This window comes from Anarrhichthys ocellatus, unplaced genomic scaffold (genome assembly GCF_004355925.1).
Source record: "Anarrhichthys ocellatus isolate YVR2014 unplaced genomic scaffold, GSC_Weel_1.0 scaffold24, whole genome shotgun sequence".
Taxonomy (NCBI): Eukaryota; Metazoa; Chordata; class Actinopteri; order Perciformes; family Anarhichadidae; genus Anarrhichthys; species Anarrhichthys ocellatus.
In genome coordinates this window covers 5761729-5771337 of record NW_022280054.1, presented here as the reverse complement: position 1 = coordinate 5771337, position 9609 = coordinate 5761729, and the positions used below count along the sequence as shown (strand labels likewise).

The following is a 9609-nucleotide window of genomic DNA, read 5'->3' as shown; positions in this document are numbered from 1 at the left end:
TGTGTGTGTGTGTGTGTGTGTGTGTGTGTGTGTGTGTGTGTGTGTGTGTGTGTGTGTGTGTGTGTGTGTGTGTGTGTGTGTGTATTGATCCTGTGGATACATCTATTGATCGTGTGTGTTTTTCTCTCTCTCTCCCCTCCCCAGTTTTCAGCTCACTGGACATGTCTCGGTCGGTGTCGGTGACGGCGGCGGGCCAGTGTCGCCTGGCCCCCCTCATCCAAGTCATCCTGGACAGCAGCCACCTGTACGACTACACCGTCAAGCTGCTGTTCAAGCTGCACTCCTGTGAGTGACGAACACCCCTGTTGGTCAAACTGCACACCGACAGGCTAATAGCACACTGTACAGGTTGTTCAGTTCTGGTCAAGTTACAAATATTGTGCAGTTAAAGGGAAACACATGGCAGTGAGTCGTTGTTTATGAACTTCATTTCAAAGCTAGTGGTCATCAGTTGGGTTGCCATGCAGAAATTAACTTGTTACGGTGCAAATTAGAGTTCAGACCTTATTAAAAATGTGTTATTGTAATGTCAATTGAATCATTTAGTCAGTATTTTCTTACCAACTCTCTCTTTACTTGACGTAAATCGCTCGTTTCAACCTGATGAATGCCACCTATTCATGAGGGCGGTGCACGTTGATAGGATTTAATCATTAGCATAATCAATTCTCGTAAACGGATAAGCAAGATTCATTCAGAAAAATGTCTGTAAAAAGCTGAATGTCACACCGCAGAGCTTCAAGTCCTGCTGTTAGAAGTCAGCAGACGAAGAGAAAACAAGTTTCGCAGTGTCTGTAGTGGGTTAATAATTAATTTCCTTATGAGTTAATCTGACAATTATTTTCATGATTCATCATTTACTCTACGAGAAAAGGTCAAATAGAAGTGAAAAACAGCCGTTACAACTTTCCAGAGCCCATAGTGATAAATTGTTTTATCTGACCAACAGTCCAGAATTAAACAATATTTCGTCTTCTATCAAACGTTATAAAAACAAGATGCAAATCCTCATATTTGAGAAGCTGGAACCAGCAAAGATTTGAAATTAAGATACCTGCCGGCTGATGTTTTTCGATCTTTGCTGCTCCAGTCAGGAGTTGTATTATGTGACCTGGAACAAAAACTGTAAGAATATTAAAACAGTAAAATATTAATGATGTGTCAGAAATAAAGACAGAATGAAGGTTAGATCTGCAAATAAAATCATAAAAAATAGCTACGATGATGATAATATGATGAAGAGAATATTAAATTAGCATTAGCCTAAGTTTGTTTAAGTTATATTTCATTTGAATTGATTTGAGCTGATAAAGACAGGTCTATGTTTTAACACAATATAATTGGTAAAAGCCACAACACATCTGTTCGTATGAGTGGTTCTTTCATTGCCTCCTGAGCAGCAGCTTTACCTTTAGCTCTGTATAATGTGAGTTAATACTTAAAATGCGTGACATGTTTCTTCAAAGGTTCAAAGAGAACATGCTCTGCTCGGGAGTTTTCAGACCTTTTGGCTCCTGAAACTCTCCAAAGCTCCGCTGGATAAACTAAAAAAATGTGTGCAATTCAGTTCCAACAAGCCTTTTCTCAGTGTCTGAAAAGACGATGTTTGGGAGGTTTGAAGGCTTTCACCTCCCAGCTTTAATACTTTCATGCTCAAAATCCCATCAACCACGTGTGCACTCAAACTTTACGTACAAACACAGAATACCTGAACAGTGTTTGTGTCCCAGCGCTGACGTGTTTGTGTTTTGTGTGTGCTTGCAGGCCTTCCAGCAGACACTCTGCAGGGCCACAGAGATCGCTTCCAGGAACAGTTTAAGAAGTATGAAGTTCACTTGCAGTCGCTGGAACACAGCCGGTCACGGTTTCGAGTGTGACCTTGAGGGCTGAGCTCTTAGCACCGTGTTGAATTAATTTTCTTTGTCAAACTCTTCTCGCCTCGTCTGTCCTGATCTCTCCGTCTCTGTGTTTCAGGTTAAAGGGTCTGTTCTATCGCTCCAGTAACTTGCAGTATTTCAAGAGGCTGATTCAGATCCCACAGTTGCCTGAGGTGAGACCACGCCCTCAATAAGTCCACATTTTAACCACATTTAAGCCTAAAGTGGACCCACTACGGTTGTTTCAGGTTTCTGTTCCCCGATGGATTCATTCATTTCCCATCAGAAAGTTCTGCCTTTTGATAGTTTATCTTTATATACCAGTTGTTTCAAACTCTAAAACAATTCTTGATTATATCTTGTTTGGGGCATGTCTGTTAAAGCCTGTTATAAGCCCACGAATAACAATATGGTGATTATAATTGTGCGGTGTGTTTTTTGGCAGAACCCGCCTAACTTCCTGCGTGCATCGGCTCTGTCGGAGCACATCAGCCCCGTGGTCGTGATCCCCGCAGAGTCGTCGTCCCCCGAGTCGGAGCACGTGGTGGAGACGGACGACCTGGTGGACACGGACGTCCCCGCGCTGCCGGTAACTAAACAAGAGAAGTTTCCCTGAGTGGTTCCTTCTTAAAATGCACTTCATCTGTTCTGTGTATGGTTTGAAGAAGGATGTTGTGTTTGTGGAAGTAGTCGTAAGGCAACAGGTGCAATGTGCTAAACTGAGGGACATAAAGCAGGAAATTACCTGAGGAGACTCTCCTGTGATATTTTTCAGATTCTTGGTGAGATTACGCTCAACATCTGGTTTATATTTATGTCACGGTGTTAATTATATTGACTTTCACATAGATGGCTGTTGGGGAAAAAAACACATGTCTTCTATGAAACATGATAAATAAAGTGGTAATTAATGGCAGTTTGGACCCACAATCCAGCTGCAAAACACCTGGATTATTATTAGTAAATGAGCAGATTGATGGAGGCTCCTAATAAATCTATTAGATGACATGAAATTGTACGAACAAACTCTAAATAGGTAATGACTGTGTTTCATAATAGCTGTGACTATGCGGTTAGAAAAAAAAAGGAAACTTAAAATAATTACTTGGTTTAGTCAATGACAACAATAAAATGGTACCAATGTAAGTTTTAATCATCATGATATATTTCTTTTAAACCTGCTCGTTTTAAACACACAGCCTGCTTTGGAGACCAAGTTTGACGACCTGTTTGGCACCTCGGCTGCCATTGACCCGTTCAACTTCAACAGTCAGAACGGTTTACGGAAGGACGACAAGTAAGGCCAGAAAATGTTCGATTTGCATGATTATAGTTGTGACTCTACAGATATGGATCTTTGGTTTGATTGTATAAAATAAGACGTTCGATTGGATGTATACAAACATTTCAGACAAAAATCAAGCCAAATTTAATTTGTATCTGTTACAAGTCACCCATGAGCCCTGATTTTACTTTTGATTGATGTTTTGTCTTCATCCATCAGAGACCGTCTGATTGAGCAGCTGACCAGGGAGATCCAGGCCCTCAAAGACGAGCTGGAGTCTTTCAGACTGGAGGTAAATATGTTCTTTATCACTCTTAACAGCTTACAGAAGTCATGTCTCGCACTCAAAGAAAGCCATCTACATTCTTTTCATCCTGCTCTCTCCCTCTGCTCCTCATCAGAGTGGTCGCTTGTGTCAGGCTCTGAGGGGGCGTGTCAATGAGCTGGAGGCGGAGCTTGCAGAGCAGAGCCACCTGAGGCTGCAGGCTGCAGGAGAGAGCGAGTTCCTGAAGGCGGAGCTGGACGACCTGCGGAGGGTCCGAGAGGACTCGGAGAAGGAGCAGCGGAGCCTGACGGAGATAGAGAGTAAGACTAGATTTGTAACTTTGGCGGGAAGCTTCTTGGCCACATTATTGTATGATTCAGAAAGATATTTATTACATCAAAATAGTTTGGAATCAAGCTTTCTTGCCAACTTAGAAGTGTTAACTGCTGAAATATAAAAGTTGGGGCAAACAAGGCAAACAAAATAAGAAAAATAACACCAGAAAAAAATAAAAGAACTCTTTGTCCATTAATTTCTCAAACAGTGAGTCAAAGCGAAAGGAAGGAGAAAAGTAGAGGTTGTAACATGAAAAATGAAAAAGGTTTAATTAAACTAGGCCTTCGTTGTAGCGATGACTTACCCACAGTTTTTGTCAATGGTTGTGTCTGCTAGTAACCGTGTGTGTCTGTCTCTCTCTATGTTGTGTGTGTCTAACCAGAAAAAGCTCAAGCCAATGAGCAGCGCTACACCAAACTGAAGGAGAAGTACTCGGAGCTGGTTCAGAGTCATGCCGACCTGCTGAGGAAGGTGAGGAAGACGAGTCTGACTTAGTCAAGTTCAATCAAATCCTTCTCTGTGTCCTTGTCCCCTCCTAAGAAAAACATCCAAGTTTAATTAAGATCTGTCCTCCAGCTGTCCTTTTTGTAATTCCCCCAAGCTGAAGATCCAGCCTCGGTCCTGATTATTTTGGTGTGTTTCTCTGCGTGTCTGCATCTGTGTCCCGTGTGTGGTGTGTGTGCGTGTGTGTGTGTGTGTGTGTGCGTGTGTGTGTGTGTGTGTGTGTGTGTGTGTGTGTGTGTGCAGAACGCAGAGGTCACGCGGCAGATGACGGTGGCTCGGGCAGCACAGGACGAAGTGGATGTAGTGAGGAGAGAGATGCAAGAGAAGGTGAAGGCCGCTCAGGAGGTTGCAGACAGACAGGTGAGTACGACATAAAGGTTGTTATCGCTGCAAAACACGCACAGCGGTTCAGGCCCCGTGCTTTTGACTCCGTGTTTTGCATTCGAATGATTGGCTGTTCAGTCCAACAATGCTGAACCGCATTACTGTAGGATGCATGATTAAAATAATGAGGTAAAGATTGGATTTTGGGGGATCCTCAGTGCAAATCATTTGGCTACAAAATGACCCAAACAGAAGAAACCTTCGATTAAAGTTTTTCTGTTTAAGGTGTTTAAACTGAGATGTTGTGAGGTGTCTAAAGAGAGATTTTTATTTCTTTTTTTACCCAGGAGCGGGACCAGCTGGAGCAGCTTCAGGAGCTGCAGAGAGAGCTGGTGTCCAGCAGGACCGAGCTGGACTCCCTGAAGACCACCATGGCCTCGTCACAACAGGTCACTCTCCTCTCACAACATGAGGCTTGAATCTGCTAAACTGGATCTACGAAGTTGCTGTGAAAAGTTACTGAACTAATTTATCACGGTCCCAATTAAAATAGATAGATAGATGGCTGCCGCAGGAAAGGGTGAAAAGATTAATGATGTGGAATCTTTCACTTACAAATCTGGGTGATCCTAATGGAGCACAGTCTGGATAAAATCTAAAAATGGGCTGCTGGCATCGTGCCATCTTACTCTCGCCATCAATTATTGGATGATCTCACTTACACCCCGCTTTTGTGGTATTAGTTACATCTTTGGTGCACAGACCTGTGTTTGTGAGAGAGTTCGACAGTATGGATCAGCTGTTCACAGGACCCGTTTTCTGAAACCTGAACCCAGAACAGTTAAGCACAGACTATAATATATACCAGTCTGTAACCTGTATCAGGCTGTTCACATTGTGAAAACTAAATCACTAAATCCTCCTGACTGCAACTGGGGAGAACAGATCCTGCTCCAAAGTGAAATGCTCCACGATCACCGCACGATTTGTAACGGGCGACGGAAAGGCATTTCTTTAAAAAGAAGAGACCAGAATGAAAACGCACAAGCCGTAAAATCTTGTCCAAACGACTGCTTGTGCTTGGTTTCCTTGCTTCAGTATACTCCCGCCGGCAAAAATTGATCTGTAGGAATATTTTGAATGGGATAATAAGGGGAGTGACAGCTCAGTAAGCCATGAATTCATGCTTTTAACTCTCACAACTCCACTGATTGCTCTTGACTCCCTTTGCCTTACCATTTCTGATGTTTTTCTGCACATGCAGCGCACCTCTTATCCGTCTCTGCCTCCCACTCCTGACGTCCCACTCTTGTTGCCACTTCTTATCAACTCTGTCACTCTTTCTGTCCTCCTCCATCATCGCTCTAATCTCCGTAGTCCTTTTCACACACAGCCCACGTTTTATCGCTCCTGTCACATGCCTTCAGCTTTCGCTAGCTCCTGCGTCCGTATTCTTAATGTTGTTTCTTCTTCATCTCTCTACATTTCTCGCTTTCTGTCGGACCTGCTGGGACTCAGGCTGTAAGTCTCACACTTGTTTTTCTTACTATGCACTCGCCACTGTGTATTTAACTAGTTAATAGTGCAAAAATGTAATTTCACAAACTTCCAGTACACAGGATCTGTTGTAACTCTTCACTCTGTTGCCACAGTTCATGTTTGTTGCATTGCAGCCAAGTTGCACAACCGCAGCTTGCCAGTGTTCTTTTGATTGTAAACTTAACCTCAACCTCTCTGGAGACAGTACGCCTCTCTGCAAACTTAAATGGAGGCAATATTGTTATAATCAGTGGCCGAAGATCAAGTGGTTTTTTTTTTCTTCAAACCACATCCTGAAATGTCATGTCGGCTACGTATTATCCTAACCATGTCTTCCTGTGGATTCATTGTTCCTCGTAATCATCTTCTTTTTTGTATCCCTCCATCTTTTTTCCGTCCTCGTAGTCGAGTGAGGTGCTCAGCACCCAGCTGGTCGCCCTGGAGTCTGAGAAGGCGGAGCTGGTGCAGTCCTTGTCGAAGGTGGAGGCGGAGTTGGTGGTCCACGGGGAGGAGCTAGAGCGAGTCCAGAGCTCGTTGGCGACTGAGAGGGAGAGCGGGGTGAAGACAGCCGAAGCCCTGCAGAACCAGCTCAATGAGAAGGTGAAGAATTGTCTTTCTTTAATCAATTACTTAATTCACTTTCTTAATTAGCTGTAATAAATCAAGCAGATGTTTCGGTTGCAAGTGAAGGACCCAGCACGTCAATGAATGTCTTATTAATTTTCACATTTTGACCCTTTGATATTTCTAATAAAGGCTTGTGTGATAAGTTCAACCGTGTGAGTCTTGTGTGTATTTGCGCCCACAGGAGAGCAGGGAGCAGGCGTTAGAGAGCCAGCTGGTTGCAGCTCGCTGGTCCAGCCTGCAGGGAGCTGTGGAGGAGGCAGAGAAGATCATCCAGGATTCGCTGGCTCAGATAGACGACCCGGCGCACATCAGCTGCACCAGCTCCGCAGGTCAGAGCAGCTGTGAGGGGATGCTAATTAGCACTGTGTGTGTTGATGTTTGTGTGCACGCTCACATGTTGTTGTTTTTTATCTCTGCAGACTACCTAGCATCCAGATGTCAGGCCTCTTTGGACTGTATGGACCGACTCCATTCTGCCAGAGAGGCCTTCCTGGCTGACAACACAGGTGAGAGTTTAGCTTTGTAAAGGTGAGCATTAGAGGTAAAGATATGTAATAAGCTAGTACATGCCCATACATTCTTTCGCTACTCAACATTGTCATGAAGACCGTCGTTATCAAACACACACCCTAAAATCATCATCATTAACGGCCCTGCGCACACACGCGGGTGTTCTCCGTTGTTTTGGCTGATGAGCTTTGCAGGGAACTTTGTGATATCGCCACTTTCTGAACCAATATATAAATGACAATGATGTAGGTGCAACATAATTAAGAAGTGAGGGTAAGTGTCAATCAGTACAGAGAGTCTGTACATTAGTGGAAACACTGGTGAGGATGTACAACAGGTGTGTGTGGGCTTTAAAACATGAATCATTAAAACAGAGCGGGCTGCCAGGTAGAGCCAAAGCCGACACAAGGTGATAACTGTACTAGTGTGTTATGATAAGAGGAAAAACTATTGTCATTTCCAAGCTAATTCCTTACTAGAAAACAAGTCTGACCACACGTATACGCTGTATTTTAAGGCGATGTACAGCAATAGCTGTTTGCTAGCTACTAGCTTATATGCTATTAGCTTGCTAATGTCCCTCCTAAATGCTCAGTTGTGATAAACAATGTTAATTTCTTTGTTCAAGTTTTTAGGAAATCCTTCCAACCATAATTATGTATAAATACTAGTAAAAACCTGAGTGTATTAAAAGTAAAAACATCAAACAAGATAAAATAGTGATGTAAAGTTATGTTAACTGAGGCAGGTGTGATTTCAAATCATTTGTTCGTCCAGGTGTGTCTGAGCTGGTACGAGTGGTGACCCAGTGTGGCCACCTGGTGGGCGACACCATCGTTCAGGGTAGTGCCACCTCCCACATGGTGCCCGCGGGGCAAGCTGATGGTAAGTGTGTGTGTGTGTGTGTGTGTGTGTGTGTGTGACAGAGACAGAGATTGTACTCTCCACTTCACTCCTGATATTATCTGTGGGCCCAGACATGTACACGTTCTGACATGTCTGTAAGTAGTTCATACCTCCTCATGTGTTACGTATATAAAGTAAGGTTGGGCCATTTGAGTTATGACTGTTGTCTCTGTAATTAGCCTGGATAAACATTGATGTCAGTGTGTAATCTTCTGGTTATGCCTTGTATCAGTCTATATCCGAACAGCCAAATTCTGCATGGACGAAAAACAAAGTTGCTGGCTTCATTCAGGAGTAATGTCTGCGGGATTTAGCTCTCTTTGTAGATAGTTAGCAGCCTAGACAAGTCTAAACATGCCTAAATATAATTGGCCAGCAGTCTTATTATTGCAACAAAAAAACAACAACATGGAATTAAAACTGGGTCAAACTGAAGTGGCGTCTGTAGCTGTGGCTCTGACAACCCTGTCTGTCCAGACTGTACCGAAACATTTGAATGAAGCATAAGAAAGTACAGTTTGATGCAAATCAGCTGGCTGTCCTGCATCTTGCAGCAGGCCGACGGCTGCCGTAGAGGTAGTTTTGGTTTCTCCTTGTCTTCTCATCCGAGTGGCTGTTTCAGCTGTTAGTTGACACTTTGCCTGAAGGGATGTCAGAATAATTAACACTGTAGCTGCAGCCACTAGTGGCATCGTTACACATCACAGTTTACAGAAGACACAACATGGTATTTTAATAGACAATGCCATTGTGGCATGCAAACCTACAATTAGTTTTCTTCAGTGTGTATTCTGTAGGTGTAATACTGGTAATGTCACTTCTTTTTCACTGGAGCAGCTCCACAAATAGTTCTTTTTATTTTAATGACGTGCGTCCTACCTCTCTCTGTCCCCGTCAGCCCTGTCAGAGAGCGTGAAGGCGTGCGGGGCTGAAGCTCTGGCTCTGCTGGGTCAGATGAAGCAGCAGAGCAGCCTGTCTGCAGCTGACAACGGCAAGCTGAGGGCGGCTCTGGAGGCCATCCTGGCCACTGCAGAGGTCCATACTTCATACATACATACTAATGTTTGCACTCTTGTCAAAATAAAACGGGACAAAGTGTCCCTAGAGTTTCTGTATGATGAGACCAGGAATCAGTTTGATTGAATCTAGACCGTGATGAAAGGGTTACTTTTGTTTGCTTTAATCCTGACTTCAGTCTCTCTTGTTCTCTTTCGGTCAGGAACTGCGTCCTCGGGGTTTGGAGCTACAGCAGGGGGAGCTGGGAGATCTAGTGGAGCAGGAAATGGCTGCCACTTCCGCTGCTGTGGAGTCGGCGGCTGCCAGAATAGAGGTTTGTGTGTTTAGCTGTGGTCATCTGGTTTCAGATGTTTTGTATTTAAATGCACTTGCTGTGTGTGTGTGTGTGTGTGTGTGTGTGTGTGTGTGTGTGTGTGTGT

The 9609-nt window shown here is 43.8% G+C and overlaps 1 protein-coding gene across 3 annotated transcripts in view; it reads left to right on the top strand.

Moving 5' to 3' along the window:
• Positions 1 to 9609, top strand: part of hip1 (huntingtin interacting protein 1) — a 44646-nt gene that overhangs the window by 25150 nt on the left and 9887 nt on the right. For 2 of the 3 annotated variants that reach the window (XM_031860558.1, XM_031860561.1), the window contains 17 exons: positions 145 to 285; positions 1765 to 1822; positions 1975 to 2050; positions 2323 to 2466; positions 3077 to 3174; positions 3382 to 3454; positions 3564 to 3747; positions 4146 to 4234; positions 4511 to 4627; positions 4939 to 5040; positions 5477 to 5479; positions 6536 to 6730; positions 6939 to 7086; positions 7177 to 7263; positions 8045 to 8152; positions 9072 to 9208; positions 9393 to 9503. In XM_031860558.1, coding sequence (XP_031716418.1) covers positions 145 to 285; positions 1765 to 1822; positions 1975 to 2050; positions 2323 to 2466; positions 3077 to 3174; positions 3382 to 3454; positions 3564 to 3747; positions 4146 to 4234; positions 4511 to 4627; positions 4939 to 5040; positions 5477 to 5479; positions 6536 to 6730; positions 6939 to 7086; positions 7177 to 7263; positions 8045 to 8152; positions 9072 to 9208; positions 9393 to 9503 — 1871 coding nt within the window. The remainder of the gene's footprint in view (positions 1 to 144; positions 286 to 1764; positions 1823 to 1974; positions 2051 to 2322; positions 2467 to 3076; positions 3175 to 3381; positions 3455 to 3563; positions 3748 to 4145; positions 4235 to 4510; positions 4628 to 4938; positions 5041 to 5476; positions 5480 to 6535; positions 6731 to 6938; positions 7087 to 7176; positions 7264 to 8044; positions 8153 to 9071; positions 9209 to 9392; positions 9504 to 9609) is intronic. The other variant, XM_031860560.1, reaches the window with a different exon arrangement.